The sequence below is a fragment of the Chrysochloris asiatica genome, unplaced genomic scaffold, assembly GCF_000296735.1.
Source record: "Chrysochloris asiatica unplaced genomic scaffold, ChrAsi1.0 scaffold00007, whole genome shotgun sequence".
NCBI classification, from domain to species: domain Eukaryota; kingdom Metazoa; phylum Chordata; class Mammalia; order Afrosoricida; family Chrysochloridae; genus Chrysochloris; species Chrysochloris asiatica.
This window is the reverse complement of record NW_006408525.1, coordinates 11129110-11144869: the sequence shown is the minus strand read 5'-3', so window position 1 is coordinate 11144869 and position 15760 is coordinate 11129110. Positions and strand designations below refer to the sequence as shown.

The window sequence follows — 15760 nt, the reverse complement described above, 5'->3', positions numbered from 1 at the left end:
GCGCAGCCCCGGCTGCGCCACCTCCGTCCTCGCGACCCGCGTGGTGCGGCGGAGGCCCCGGGCTGCAGAGGTGCAGCTCCTCGGCCCCCCGGGAGTCTCCCAGCGCTGCGTGGAGGCCTCTGGTGCTTGGGACCGATGGAAAGGAGGTGGAGAGGGCTCGGGCGTGACGCGGCGCCTCCTGTCGCCGCCGCCGCCGCCACCACCCTCTAGGGCGTCCTTCCTGCGGCGACGAAGCCCGTCGCTCCGGCGCTGCTCCAAGCCGGGTGGGGGGGGGGGGCGCTGGCCGAGCGGGGCTGCGGACCGGGCGGGGTGGAGGTGGGGAGCAAGGTGCTCTTGTTCTCCAGATGCTGGCCTGCGGACGACGGGTGGGGAGAAGGAAGGAACTGACCCCTTGGAGATCTGAAGGGGAAGATAGAGGCATTCGTGTGTATGGTGGGACGGGAGGGGGCGGTCCATGTTATTGAATCCAGGAGCTGTCCTGGGGTGCCCTCTTCGCTTTTCAGAGGGGCCCCTGACTCGTGACTGAGGCGGCTGGCCTGAGGCCCTCTGCCATCCTATCTAGAGGCTCGGTCCCTTTCTTTTTCCCAGGAGGGAGGGGCTAGGCTGGGCTCCTCCCTCTCCTTTTCTCTCTGGCACCTTGGACAAGGGTGGCTGGGCCTGGGCCTCGCCTCTCTCAGACGCCTGGGGGGCCTGGGGTAAAGAATCGTGGCATTGTAGTCACAAGACCAACATTATGTAACTGCAGGCTTTCTCTTGGAGAGTAAGGTGGCTTTTAATTACCGTGACAAAGTTGCTCCTTTGGAGTTTAGGGATGAGCAGGTGAGCTTACTGAGAAACCGGTGCCAAATACGTAACTTTTACTTTGTTGTCTCTGACCATACCCCACGCCCAGCCCTAGGTTTGTAACCGTTCCCCCTGCAATAGGTCACCAGGTGACACTATAGCTTTCTTCACTTACAAAAAATCCCCTGCCGTCTCGTCCATTCTGACTCATAGCGATCCTGTAGGACAAAGTAGAACTGCCCCATAGACTAATTCTTTCCAGGAACAGACTCTTGCAAGCCACTGGTGGGCTTGAACAACTCTGATCTTTCAGTTAGCAGCTGAGTGTTCGACCACTGCACCACCAGGGCTCCTTTTCATTTATAAAGAGCCCTGTAGTGTCAGAACATAATCCCCGTGCTGCTGTTAAACCTTTGCTCAACCCCATTGCTCCATTGATCTCATTTCAGGTTTTTAAAATGAAGATGCTGACAACTCAAGGTCATTTAGCTAGTCAAGCCCTGAACAGGGTTCTCCTGACCTTTCCTCAGCACCAGGTGGTGCTCACAGCTTCCTCTTGAGGCTTTTCCTCCGAGGAGTGTGTCAGAGGGTCCCGCTTCCTAACAGGATAACTGGGTTCTGACCCACTATCCCATGGGCTTTGACAAACCTCTGCTGAATTGAACTGGCCTTGTTTAGTTTGGTAGTGACAGCTAAGGTGGCTTGGATGCAGACAAGGATTGCCAGACTGTCAGCTATCATGTGTGCATTCTTTGCTTTTAGTGGAAGTTGAAGGGGGAGTAGTAGTGAGTTCTGCTTTCCCTTCCAGCCCATCCAGCACACAGACTATGAACTCAGAGATCAAGGTGGCCTGGAACAATATCACTTTGTCTTAGTTATGGAGCTCTGGTAGCGTAGTGGTTACGAATCGGGCTGCGAACCACAAGGTCAACAGTTCGAAACTACCAGCTGCTCCGCAGGAGAAAGATGAGGCGTTCTGCTCCCGTAAAGATTAACAACCTCGGAAACCCTTTGCAGGGTTGCTATGAGTCAGAACCGACTCCACGGCACATAACAACACAACAAGGCTAAGATGAGACCATCTTTTGTTCACTGGACTGGGCCCAAAGTGCTACTTTGAGGGTGAGACTTGGGATTGTTGCTGCTCTGGGTTGGGTGAGAGAGCTCTGTTCAAGGACACAGGGCAGGATTTTGCAACTCATCCTTCTGTTCTTGCAGAGCACCTTGCATGCTGTAAACTGCCAGGACCCAGCCAGCTCCCTTGGGATTTCTTTTATCCCAGGAAGGTACCATATGAGATACTACCTCAGAATTTTGGTTGCCAGAGCAAAAAACCAGCAAAATGATTCTTTACTTTTCATTGACACCTTTAAAAACATTTGATCCGGTATCACTGTTTTCCCCAATCCTATGTTTTTTCCTAGGGGAAAGAATGCCTTAGCGTTTCTGTGACGATATTTTAATGCCTTTGCCTCATTTACTAGGTTGGTGTTCTTTGAGTGAACAAATGAATTTGAAAAAAATCCAGGAAATAACACATCAGTGTTGGAGCTGGGTTCAAAATCTAGGGCTTTCAAAACTTAATTGAGTCTTAAAGAATAAATCCAGTGAGTTGATGGGGAAGCAGAGAAAAGGGACAGAATGTGAATACTGTGTGTGATTGACTGCCCAGGTTGAAGGCTGCTCTTTCAGCCTCTCTGCTGCTAAGAGTCATCTCTACCTGAAGTATGAAAGAGAAGACATAGTTATTGGTTCTGCCATCACCAGGCTTCGTTGGCCTGGAATTTACCCTACCCCTTTTTGTCTGTATAGACCATGTGGTCTCTGTTAGAACTACTCTGTTCTTCCATTGTAGGGTAAAAGTAGCCTTACATAGTCAATGTGTAGATGAGTCAGCATGGCTTGTTCTTTTAAAACTGAATTTACAAATACTGGTGGTGGGATAAGAAGAAAGCCAGTGGAGTCCTATGATACTTTGTGTGTTATTTACAAAAACAGATGCTCTTATAAAGCCTTAGTTAATCCTTACACCACTCCTGACAAATCAGGAGCTGTCTTCATTGTTAAAAGGGAAATAATAAAAATCAAATACATAGATGTTAGTGATTTTTCTAAGACCACAGAGGTCAAAGTCAGGACCAGAACTCAGGACTACTGATTCTTTACAGGAATTCATTGTAACTATCCACCTTCCTTCAAGTCCGATAGGAGTTCCCTTTTCCCTCTCTGGTACCAGTGCCTAAATGGCCATTTCATTAGGGGCTTGTTGTGCTTAGGTCTTAGGCCACCTGGTTTATTCTCTGGAAAATCCTGGGATTATCATTTTATGGCTAACAGGTTAATAAGTAGCTCGCTGAAGGATACAACTAGTAGGTTGTTATTATCTATTATCTTGGCTATCAGTGATGTTCAGAATATTGAAAATAGATAAATTTAGAGCTGGATAATCTGCTTTTGTAGATGAAAAAACTGAGGACTAATTATATCTGTTTTACTATTTGCCCTGAATTTCCCTGGGTTGGCGAGCATGCCTCTGCTGAAGCTTAGGAACTCCCTTTTTTCGAGTGCCTTCTCTCTGGGTTTTCTTGCCCTGTCCTCTTACACTCCCCTCTCCCACTGAGGCCCCACACCTAGCGGTTGATGTTTATTATCCAGACCATGGACTGCCAGCTTCACCTTTCTGCTCTTTCTGCAGTGTCACGATGTCTGACCGGAAGGCAGTGATCAAGAACGCAGACATGTCTGAGGACATGCAACAGGATGCTGTTGACTGCGCCACGCAGGCCATGGAGAAGTACAACATAGAGAAGGACATTGCTGCCTATATCAAGAAGGTGTGCTGGTAGAACTTTGGCTGGTGGCCCTGGGTGGGAGTGGACAGCTGAGATGTGCTCCTGGGAAGCCTGGAGTTGGGGGCATAGCAAAACAGATTTGGCCTATGCAGACAAAACCCTAGGAATTTGCAAAGCAAACAAATGACATTTGAGTCTAACTTGCTAGAGTATTCACCTAGGAGTTCTCTGTAGGAGTTCTGCTAGGGGATGTGCGTGTTTTCACTACTTGGCATCAAATATTTGTTTTGTGCTGTCGAGTCAGTTCTGACTCATAGCAACCCTGTATAGTTTTCAAGGAGCAGCTGGTGGGTTTCATCAGCTGACCTTGTGATCCACCGTCCAGTGCTGATTCTATAGGGCCAAACCAGAAGTCCTCAGAGAAGAATAAGATGCAGAAAAGTCTCAGATAAAATATAAATGGCTCAATTTGGAATTATCCAAAGTGAAATGCAAAGATACATGAACAGACAGTAACAGGTACTGCATCATCCCTTTTCTTTTACATTAAGAATAGGGAAGGTGTGAATGTATAATTTTTTATTTAAAAATGATTGAGCAATATTGAGGTGATAGGTTTGGTCCCTAAAAATTGCTGAGTGAATGGATGAATGGGTATAGTTAACAGGATGAGGAAGCAACTGAGCTTAGACATGGCACATGTGACCTGAGTCCACTGATTCTGAGCTAGGGTTCTTGTTCATTGGAGGCATAGTCGTGATAGTCTTAGCTCTTGCATCCCAAGAAGGGGTGTGAGGTGGTAACACTCTGGTTCCTAGAAGTGGTAGGATCTCCTTGGGTTTTATAGAACTCTTGATTTCCTACTACGATGGGTAGGATGTGAAGAGAGTCAGTGTAGTCCTAGAGCCTTGTGTGTTCAGAGCCCAGTGAGGCTCTAGGGGTGCCAGCTGCGGGAGGAAATCCAGAATTGGGGACTCTTGAAGCCAGAATAATCCTTAGATCATCTGGTCCAGCCATCTCACTTTGCTCATGGGGAAAATGAGACCTAGGGAATTGAGGATTGTTCTCCTGTGCTACACATAGTCTTGAACCAGGACCGACACTGGGCTTGATGACCCATTCCCTTTCTATTGCCTCCTACTACCTTTTGGAGTTGTAGTAGGTGGGCTGTGAGGGGACTGAACAAGTTTGTATGTTAAGTACCTGGAGGCTAGCGCCCCAGGTTAGCAGCATTGGTGGCCCATGGGGTTGGGCCAGGCTGCTGTCCTTGTGTGGCTATGGCTGGATACATCAGAACTGAGCCCATTTGTTTCCTGTGCATCCACAAGTGGCAGAGAACTGTGTCTGTCTGATTGGGTCTCATGGATTTCCTGGGTGGTTTTGATGCTGAACTTCTGCCCTGAGAGAAGCGAGAGGATTGTTGTGATGACTGAGGTCCTTGTCCTGGAGCATACAGCCCACACAGTGCCTGGCACATGGAAGCGCCTTTAATATGACTTACACGTAACTTCCTGCTACTCTCCATGTATATTCCTTGTTTCCCTGTCGTGTCCTTGTTTTTAATTGTAATGGGAGAGTCAGTGAATGAGGGAATCTTGCTCACATTTGTACTTGTGCTGTGTGATGTTGGAGATCCTTTATTCCACTGGCCTCTCTGATTCTGCTAAGAAATCACAGAGTGGGTGAGAAGAGATGATGGGGGAGTAAAGTGCCAGCCCCTCTGCGGAGGGAAATACAGGAGCCTTTGTGGTGTTACATTATTAATGAGGGAGGCGTGTCCTAGCTAGCCTTAGAACCTGAGCTCTGAGGTTCAGGGACCCAAGGCCATGGCTGGGGGTAGGGTTGGGGTGATGACATCAGAAAATGGGTGTTAGAGCTGAACCTGCAGGGGGACTCCCATTCTGATTTCTCACCCTCCAGCTGCCCTAACCATCTGATTCTCCCCCTTTCATTCTTTTAGGAATTTGACAAGAAATATAATCCTACCTGGCACTGTATCGTGGGCCGAAATTTTGGCAGCTACGTCACACACGAGACAAAGCACTTCATCTATTTTTACTTGGGTCAGGTTGCAATCCTCCTCTTCAAGTCAGGCTAGGTGGCCGCAGTGAAGGCATCAGAGGCGGCGACAGCAGCGATGGCAGGCAGGCAGCGTTGCTGGGACTGTTTTGCACTGGGGGCCAGCACCAGGATGTGTCCTCTCCAATGGCTGTGCTACTGCATGGACTGTATACTCGATTTCATGTGTATGTCGCAGTAAACAAAACCAAACTTCTTTCTGTTTAGTTGCCTGGGGAAGAAGGCTGCTTTATGTTTTAATTTTCAAGACTTAAAAATTTATTATTTTTTTTGGTTGTATTGCACTAGGAAATCTCTCTCTACCCCTCCCTTTTCTCTTCCTCTCCCAATACAAAAGAAAAAGCCCTCCACTAAGCCCCTAAGACTAGGAGAGCTGAGGAAAAGAAATAGGTCTGTGGAGGTGGAAGGAAAGCTGGGCAGCTGCCTCTTCCGGGTGGTGGACCTGCTTTGGGAGGGAGGGCCAGGGAAGGCTGTTGGGGGACAGCATCAGGGTTGGCAAGGAGAGAGGGATAGGGATGAGGAGGGTGGGGGCATTGTTCTAGTACCAGGGAGAATATTCCACTGAACTGTGATTCTACAACTTGGGGCAGGAGGGTGGGGTGGGGGGTGGATTCTTTAAGGGGCCCTGAGACGTGTTTGTCTGTGGTGTGTGGGAGTGGGGAGCAGACTTGTCTTGTTTCTGTCAGAAGAATTTGTAAGTAAGGGCTGTGTTTTGTGGGTTACCTTATTTTATTCTCCCTGTCAGTGCTCATGCTAGGAGGATGTTGGGGTAGGATTAGCTTGGTTTTTTTTTTCTTTTCATTCTCTCTTCTCCCCTCCTGTCTGCTCCCTGCTTAGCCCTCAGTTTTCTCATTCCTGTGGAGTTCTCTTAGAGCAGCCCTGTCAGTTGGCTGGCAAGGGAATTTCTGGTGACTGTAGTTCCTTAGTTAGGTCTTAGCAATCAAACCAAATCGATGTCTCCCTTGATTTCCCTCCCTGTGTGTTGTGTGTTTGTGTGTGTGTCTGTGTTTTGGTTGAAGGTAGAGGGGAGGGATGGGCAGGACAGTGTGGAATCTCTTAAGATGTTATGGGTAGGTAGGGACACAGTTTTAAGTGAGCCTTTATGTTAAAAACTTCTGGAGAGGTCTTCTGGGGGTGAAGACAGGTATCACCTACTCAGCCACTTAGCCCAGGTCCTATGTTTGCCCTGTGGAGCCTGCCTCCTGGGAATGCTTAGGAGGCCAACCTGGGAGGAGATGGCTTTGCTGCCGTCAATGCTGGGGTGGGTCTCAGTGGAGAGGGAAAGTGACGGAAGGTGCTTCAGTCCCAGGTGGGAGGTAGGTGTGTAGGTGTGGATTTGACAAAGGGTAAAGAGGGGCTGTGGAGGGAACTTCAGAGGAGGTTAGTCTGCAGTGATGAGGCCAGGCATCTAGACATGGAGCAGGCCAAGGAGATTCCAAGGAGAATGCTGGGCAGTCTGGTTTTTTGATGAAATTGAGGTGGGGAGGTGGGGGTGATTGCTGATTGAGCTGCTAATTTTTGTGAATCTCATTAAGAATTTTCATGCATAGGGTTAGCGTTGAGGAAGATGGGGGATCCAGCTCTTTTTTTTTGCCCTCAAGTTCATTGTTAGGGCTGGTGGAGACCAGGAGAAACTCTTAGTGTATGCTGAGCTTTCTTTTCAGTGCTGGCAGGGGAAGGTGGGGCCTGGGTCAGTGGCTAAGTTCCTGTATCAAACCCCTCAGAGGGCACTGTCTGGCAGATTGAGTGCTTGGTTTTAGATTTTATTATTTTTTTTATGGAATGTCCAAATCTGTGTTTTCCCCTTCCCTCCCAGACTTGTGTGGCCAGTTGGAAGTGTCTGGTTTGTGTTCATCTCTCCCTCATTTCTGGAGCAGGGGCTGAGACCCCGCCACATCTCCTATGCTCTGCATCCAGGCCTCTTTTTGGACATTAAAGGTTGATTGATGCACTTGTGAGTTGTTTGGGTTTCTTTGGGGGTAAAGGGGTTTATCTAGTGGTAGTGCTGCCACACGGTGGGGGCGGAGGTTACCCAGGGTGGAATAGAACCGGGGTTGGAGATAAGATCAAGCAGAGAGATACTGATTGCCCTGAATAGGGACTTAGTTGTAGGGTCTAGGATTCAGCCCTTTAAGTTGAGGAAAACCAGTCCTCTCTTGGTGGGGATAACCATTTTGGTATTTGGCACATTAGATGTTGTTACTTGGCTTCCTTTCTGGACCCTAGAGGAGGGTGGCTTTTTAGAACTTATGGCCAGTAGCTTTTCTATTCCCCATTCTAGGCTTCCCTGAGACATAACTCTTCTGTCCTATTATGGCCATTCAAGATGAAAAAGTTGGGGTGGGGGGGGGCTTCTTTAAAGTGGTACCTCTTTTGGTGGCACTTAATGTTTTTCTGACTCCTCTGGGTTATCCTGCTTGTCCCACCTGCCCTGTGGGGGCCCCTGCCCTCGAGAGTATCTGCCCACCTGACTCTTCAGCCACTGATTTCTGGACTTACGGCCCCAATATTCGAGGAAGTGCTAGAGAACAGATGCTTTACCCTTATTTATGCTGCCATTTGTTACTCAGAAACATTTATTGAGTTCCTCTTGTGAACTTGAGCCTAGGATGTTGCCACATAGACAGACAGGCATGTTTTCTGCTTCCATGGCATGCACTTTCTAGCAGGTGAAGCCAATGCATATACATTGATGAGCCTTTTACCAATAATGATAGGTGCTGTCAAGATAGTAAGGCAGACAACTATTGTGTGCAGGAGGGAGGGAGGGTTCCCTCAGGAAGATGGAGGACTGCATCTTAGGGGAAAGATTAGTCACTTTCTGAAAAAGTGAAGTCCTGCGAGAATAAGACGAGGGTCTCTAGAAAACCTCAACTTTGCTTCCTGCCTTGCTGGAAGGAGTATTTTGACAGAGCTGGAGCCCTGGGCTAGAAGAGTAAGGCCACAGTCCATCTCTAGGGCCAAACTTAACATCTTTTTACCCTGATGGGAGAGCCAGTTCCAGTGGAATCTGTGGGCAACGCAGGTGGGTGCACGGTGCTCATCTGGGGAACTAACCCTGTGAGGCTCAGGAGTGGGAGGCAGTCAAGGGGCCCCACCTCTTACCTGGTCCTCTCTATCCTGGAGTTGTGAAGAGGAATGGGCACATGATGACTTCCTGGACTGGGATGAGACAAGGAATGGGCTACGGAAGGTAGACGGGTATTGTGGCCCAGAGGAGCACAGCCACTGCAAAACCATGGCCAGGCTGAGTGAGTAGGCATCAATAATCCCTACTGCTCACCCTGTTCTCCCATCTTCTAGTGCTTCTCCGGTTAAACCCGACCAAAAGGCAGATGGCAAGACTGACCAGAGGATGGGATCTGTAGGGCCAGCCTGCTGCCATCCACCCCCCTTAGTAAACAGCAGGACAGAAGAGAATGAAAAATGAATTTATGGGGGCAAATGAGAATAACCAGCATGGGAAGGGCCTGCCTCTGTTGCCCCTAGAACTCATGTCCTCTAGCTTGGATCCAAGCTATGTTAAGTGCTGTCAAGTCAGTTTTGACTCAGCAACCCTGTATAGGGCTTCAGAGGAGTAGCTGGTGGGTTTAAACTGCTGAGTTCATCACTAGCAGTCCAATGCATATCATACAGCCCCACATCAGGAGACCCCTAATATTTCCTCACTACATTCAGGTCTATGCTCAAACACCCTCCTCTTAGAGGGGCCTTCTACATAAAACAATACCTTTTCCCCATCACCTTCAAGTTTCCTGGTATAATTCTGGGTGGTACCTGTCAACACTTGACATAATGGTTTTATTTACATGTTGGTCTCCTACAACTGTAATATAAAGTCTATGAGAGCAGGGGCAGTTTCAGCATTCACTGCTTCCAAACACACACCTGCTTTGCAATATTGTTTAGTGCTGTCGCCAGGATCCCACCTGCTCTGCTGGCCAGATGAAAAGAGAGAGGAAGCCAGCACCAGTAGCCTCTACTCAGGCTAGCCTGGTCTTTCCTGAAGAGGCTTCTGCCTTCATTTGGCTCATACTTGCTGCCCCAGCCCTGTATATTCCCTGCCGCCTGAAGACTCCCCAAGTGTGTTCAAGCCTTAATACACCTTGCTTGCTAGCTGTGGAAGAATGAAATTCTGTTCCGTGAAGTGCCTTTTAAAGCATTTTCAATTTGTTTATGCCATTGAGGCTTCAAAGCGCTCCTGTGAACAAGACCCAGCCTTCATTAGAAAACAAAACAATCAGGGTGGGTGGCCTGCTAAAGTCCATGTACCATGACTAGAGCTCAGGCCCTGTGACCCAGGGTCTTAGCTACATTGGTGTCACTGATTTTCCTTGAAATTTAGACCAAATTCTCTTTGCTTAGGAGTGGGTTTCTGGTTCCACTGATGTTCTCTCCCCTAGGATTCCTGCAAGGCAACCTCAGGGGGAGTGAATTCCTTGTCCCTCCCTCCTGCCATTTACCAAGGATTGAGGATTTGCCTCTTCTCCTTGGAGGCTCATGGGAGCGCTCATAATCCCTGAAGTTAATGACCCCTTAGGCCTCCCCTGAACTAAAGGCACAGCTTCCTTACCACACTGGTAATAAGACATCATCTATGGAGTCCTGGCGTGGTGCTGTAGAATAAGCACTGGGCTGCTAACTATAAGGTTGGTGATTCAAACCCACCAGCCACTTCTCGGAAACCCTGTACAGGGTCACTATGAGTCAATGGCACTTAACATTACCTGTCAAGAGATCAGGATCCATCTCTTTGTGGTGTTTGTTGTTGTTAAGTGCCCTTGAGTCGGTTCTGACGCATAGCGACCCTGTGTAGGGTTTCCAAGGAGTAGCTGGTGAGCTTGAACCATCGACCTTGTAGTTCAAACGGCTTTGCAGTCTGGTGCATTAACCCACAGCGCCACACCAGGATTGTAGATGGGCCTAATACCCACACTCCAGTGTTCATGCATACCCCTACACACTGCTGCTGTGTGGTTTATAAGAAAAGATCAGAGAACAAGCAGAACCTCAGGTTTCTGGTGCCTCCCTTTCCCTCATTTCTAAGCAAAAGTGTTAATGTTTCTTCATCTGTAAAATGAGGGAAATATTTGTCTTCGCCAAAGAAGGGATGAGGACCAAATACCATGAGTGTGAACATGCTTTGAAATTGGAAAGGTATGATGAACGGGAAGAAAATGAAGAAAATTATTGCAACCTATTGATAAAGTTTAGGGAAAAAACAGAGGATTCTGGGAAGTCAGTTCCCCACCCCTGAAACCCCCCCAATTTTTTCATACCCTATTCTTCCCTGCCCAATTGCACCCATATGATGGAGGAAGGAATTAAGGACCAGACAGGAAAAGAGACTTAACCACTGTCAGGTGGATGGTTTTGAGAATATTGGGATCCAGAAACCTGATTTCTTGGTTCCCTGTTGAGGACTGATCTGGTTTCATGTGGCAGGGGGTGGGGGTGGGGGGACTAATTCATCACTAGGTGCTGAATCCCTATTGCACTCTATCTTGTACCTGTTTGCAGGAAATTCCCATTTCTTCCTTTCCCCTCCCCTAACAATTATTGATCTACTTTCTGTCTCTCTGAATTTGCCGATTTTAGACATTTCATATAAATGGATTCATACATGAGGGGACTTTGGGAAAAGTTCATGGGAAAATTTCACTTATCTTTTCATTCAGTTTTTCCACAGACTTTTTGAAGTCCACTTATAATATGTATGCAGCCTTTTGTGTCTGGCTTCTTTCACTTAAAACAATGTTTTCAGGTGTTGTAGCATTTATTAGTAAGTACATCATTCCTTTTTCTGGCCAAACAATATTCCATGGTGTGGATAGGTAGGCCATATTGTGTTCAATTGATGGCTATTTGGATGAGTTCTGATTTTTGGCTATTATGAGCAATGTTTTTATGAAAAATTTTTATGTAGGTATGTTTTGAATTCTCTTGGGGCATCTTATATTTTTATTTTATGTTTAATTGACTTGAGTGAAGGTTTACAGAACAGATCATCAGTTTATTTTTTCATATTAACTTTTAATTTTTTAAATCTAGATTGATGTTGGAGTCCTGGTGTGGCTCTGGACTGCAAGGTCGGTTTGAGCTGCAAGGTCGCTTCAAGCTCACCAGCTGCTCCTCGGAAACCCTATACAGGGTCACTATGAGTCAGAACCAACTTTATGGCACACAACAAAAACAATGTATTGATGTTGGAATTTTTCTTTTGTAAAGGGACAGATAGTAAATATTTTAGGCTTTGTGGACTAGTATGGTCTCTATTGCAGCTACTCAACACTGCTATTGTGGGAAAGACAATATGGAAACTAGTGAATATGGCTGTGTACCAATAGAACAGGCAGTGTGCAAGATATGAATTGTAGTTTGCTAACCCCCTACTATAGATGACACATTCACATACATTCACATGGTTTAATCTCTAACGATACAAGTGAAAATTCTTCTCTCCCCTATTCCAAGCTACTGGAGTTCCCTCCCTAGAAACAATGCTATGAGGTTTTGTATCTTCGAGAGAGAGAACTGACATAAGCATGTTTTAAAGAGGTTGTACAATATGGGTCTATACAAGGGTGAGTCAAAAATTATCAACACTCTGTAGAATTTATTTTAACACAGCTTTTAGAAAAGACAAACATCATATTTTGATACAATCTTGTTTTTCAATACACTTTGTGCATCTGTCAAAAAGTTTTCATATTTCCTTATAAAAAAATGTTTTAGGCTGAACTGTGAGCTGTCTTCACTTCTTCATCAGAGGTGAATCTTCGTCCTCGAAGGGCTGCTTTGAGGGGACCCAAACAGGTGAAACTCTGATGGCGCAAGATCAGCACTGTGGGGAGGATGCTTTGTAGTTTTTGCAGAGTGTCAAGCGTGTGGGCAGAGGTGTACACGTGTGTTGTCATGTAAGATCATAACTCCCTTGGATAGCTGTCCTCTGCTTTTAATCCGAGGTTTAGCATCTCACTGTAACTAGTACTGTTGATTGTTGAACCTTTTTCCTGAAGGTGTTCCAATACTGGCCTTGAGAGTCCCAGAAAACTGTAAGCATCAATTTTCCACCGGATGGTTGATACTTGAACTTTTCTTGGCGATTGAGGATGTTTCCATTTCATACTCTGCCATTTATTCTCAGACTCATTGTGATGAATCCATGTCTCGTCACCAGTAACGATTTTTTTAAAGAAAATTTTTACCTTCGAGTATTGGTCCAAATTCTGTTTGCAGATGGCCAAACACTTCTGTTTATGCTCTTTCATGAATTGTTTCAGTACTCATCTGGCACAAACTTTTCAAAACCCAAGTCTGTCATGGATTATTTCATGGGCAAAGCCATGGCTGATTTGCCACATAATCCAATGTCACTCATCCATTAGACAGAATCATTTCACGTGTCTGCTCAATGTTGCTTCAGCCGTGGAGGTAATATAACAAGTGTGGATAATTTTTGACTCAACCTCATAATATTATAGTGTGTTACAGATAGTTTTTAAAGACAAAAGACATAACACTATTCTAGGAGTGTGGCCTTGATTTGCTTGCTTGGCTCTTCCATCAGATTGATCTTTTGAACTCTTGATTTACCCTGAAGTTTTTGGACCATGCCTGGTAAATGTGAATTGCAGTTTTTTTTTTTTTTTTGTAAATTATATTTTTGTCCTGCGCACCTTTGTCATTTCAACCATTTTTGTGTATATAATTCCGTGACATTAACTATGTTTCCCTATGTGTTCAATCATACTACTATTTGTTTCCAGTTTTTTTCTCATCAGATTGGTGATCCTTTTGGATCAAAAACAAGCTCTGACTTCAAGGATGCAAGGTTATCTCAGGTAGTGTATCAGTGTATCAGTCAGGGTTCCAACAGGGAAACAGAACTTGTGGAGTAGATGAATGGATGGATAGGTAACACAGATAGAGATGAGACTTATTGCAAGGAATTGGTTTAAACCATTGTTAGAGCTAGACTGTCAAATCCAAAATCTGTAGGGTAGGCCAGCAGGAAGGCAGACTGGACACGGGGCAGGAGTTGCCAACACTGCCTTCCACTAGTGGGATTTCTTCTGGGAAACCTCAGTTTCAGAAGCCTTTCAGGTGAATGCATCAGGCCTCCCACTCTTTCCCTGATTCAGGATTAGTTTCTTTACAAAAAGTCAACAGATTGTAAATGTTAATCACATCTATAAAATACCTTCACAAAAACACGCAGATTAGCCTAGCCAAGTTGACACATAAAACTGATCATCACAGTGTACCTCTCTTGTCACCTTGGTACCCATACACATCTCCTTAAAACTGTACTTCAATCTCTAAATAGAGCAACAAAGTCATACTTCTGCCTAACATGATACACTTAATTTGTGTACAACTGAAAATGCGCTAACCTTTCCCTAGAAGAGGATGACATCGATGAATCTGGAGGACATTTATCACAAAAGGATAAGCAGACCACTGTTAAAGTCAGGAAAAGGTTTTCACACAAAGAATCTTCAATGGTTATCAGGTGTGGGAGGGTAAGGGAGAGTAAATAGCGTGTTGTTAAGTGCCATCAAGTCAGTTCTGACTCTTAGCTACCCTGTATAGGGTTTCTGATGTGCTGATGGTTTGAACAGCCAGCCATGTAGTTAGTAGTCCAGTGCTTATCCTAAGCACCACAGGGTAGGCACATACTAACTTGGTGAAGGGGAGAGCAAAAAATTAGTCCTTGGGTGATAGTCACCTTCATTTCTGAGGTCCACCATATTTTGTCTTCTGGATTAAATCAGGAGAGAAGTTGCCCTCGTCTGCAGGGAACCCCTGGTTGGCCTGGAAGCAAACAGCTCATTCCTATCCTGACCTGCAGGAGGTGGCTGAGTGTGAGAAGGGATTGTCTTTTCCTGGGCCTGCATGTGCCTGGGCAGCGACCCTGTTTCTGTTCTGACCAGGAAGGGAAGGGTACCTTTCCATTCAGAGAAAAATGCATCTGTGGCTACTGCCCCTTCCTGGAGGGAAAACTGGTTGGTGTTTCGCAAACCTGACTCTATGCAATTCTTTTGAAGAAAAAATTCCTAGGGATGCCCCCCCCCCCATTGACTAATTTTGTTAAGTATAAACATAAAACTAGGTGTACTTGTATGCTTATAGCTCTTATGTGACTATGAAACCTAAAGCAAATTTACAAATTAAATACAAAGTTACAACACCTATAAAATATGTATGTATGTGTGTGGGTGTGTATATATGTTGTTAAGTGCCGTCTAGTCGATTCCGACCCATAACGACCCTGTATAGGGTTTCCAAGGAGCAGCTGGTGAGCTTGAACCACTGACAGTTGCAGTTCAAACGACTTTGCAGTCACACCACCAGGGACAAGCATCCATTAGCCACAGCCTCCCTGTCCTGGGCTTGCTGGGCTAGAATGCATAGAATGCGCCATTCCTCTGGTTGGCCATTCTTCTCTCCGTCTGCTTTCATTGTTTTGAGCCCCTACAAATCTTCCCTTCGAACAAAGCAGCTTGGTGTCAGTTGGCCTTCACGCGGAGTGAGTGCACCATTTAGGTATCAAATTTATCTCTTTTTTTCCCCCTCTCGTTATCGCTGAATAATTAAAGCAGCCAAAGCTACTGGCAAACATTAATAGGGACACTGAAATTGGGAGGCAGCTTTTAGTTTTAGGCAGCTATCCATCCAGAATCCATTAAGAAAAACAAAATGAGAACTTATATTTATGAATTCTTGTACCCTCAAGAATACCCTGATTAAAAATATACTTGTAAAGGGAAGAGGTGCAGACTTGGAGGTTCTGGACACCCCCTTCCGATCTGATCCTCATCAGTTATGGAAGGGCATTTGGGCAGACAATCTTGCTAAGCTTCAATTTCCTCTTCCATAAAATAGGGATAATACCATACCTTTCAGGGTTCCTCTAAGGATTAACATAAATGAAAAAAATGATTGCCAAACTGTCAAGAATGAGATAAATGTAAACTATTACCCTTAAAATGTCACAGTGTGCTACTAACTCATATAGTGACTGGGCCAAGTCTTCTCTCAGCTTCATTTTTATCCTCTGGAAAGTGGGGATAAAGACTCCCACCTTGTGAATTAAGTGATGA

The 15760-nt window shown here is 45.9% G+C and overlaps 1 protein-coding gene across 1 annotated transcript; it reads left to right on the top strand.

Annotated features, from left to right (window-relative positions):
• The first annotated feature begins 3479 nt into the window (after positions 1-3479).
• Positions 3480-5850, top strand: DYNLL2 (dynein, light chain, LC8-type 2). Its single transcript, XM_006832395.1, has 2 exons — positions 3480-3617; positions 5536-5850. The coding sequence occupies exons 1-2, from the start codon at positions 3486-3488 to the stop codon at positions 5671-5673; spliced, it is 270 nt and encodes an 89-aa protein (XP_006832458.1). The 5' UTR covers positions 3480-3485; the 3' UTR covers positions 5674-5850.
• The last annotated feature ends 9910 nt before the right edge of the window (positions 5851-15760 follow it).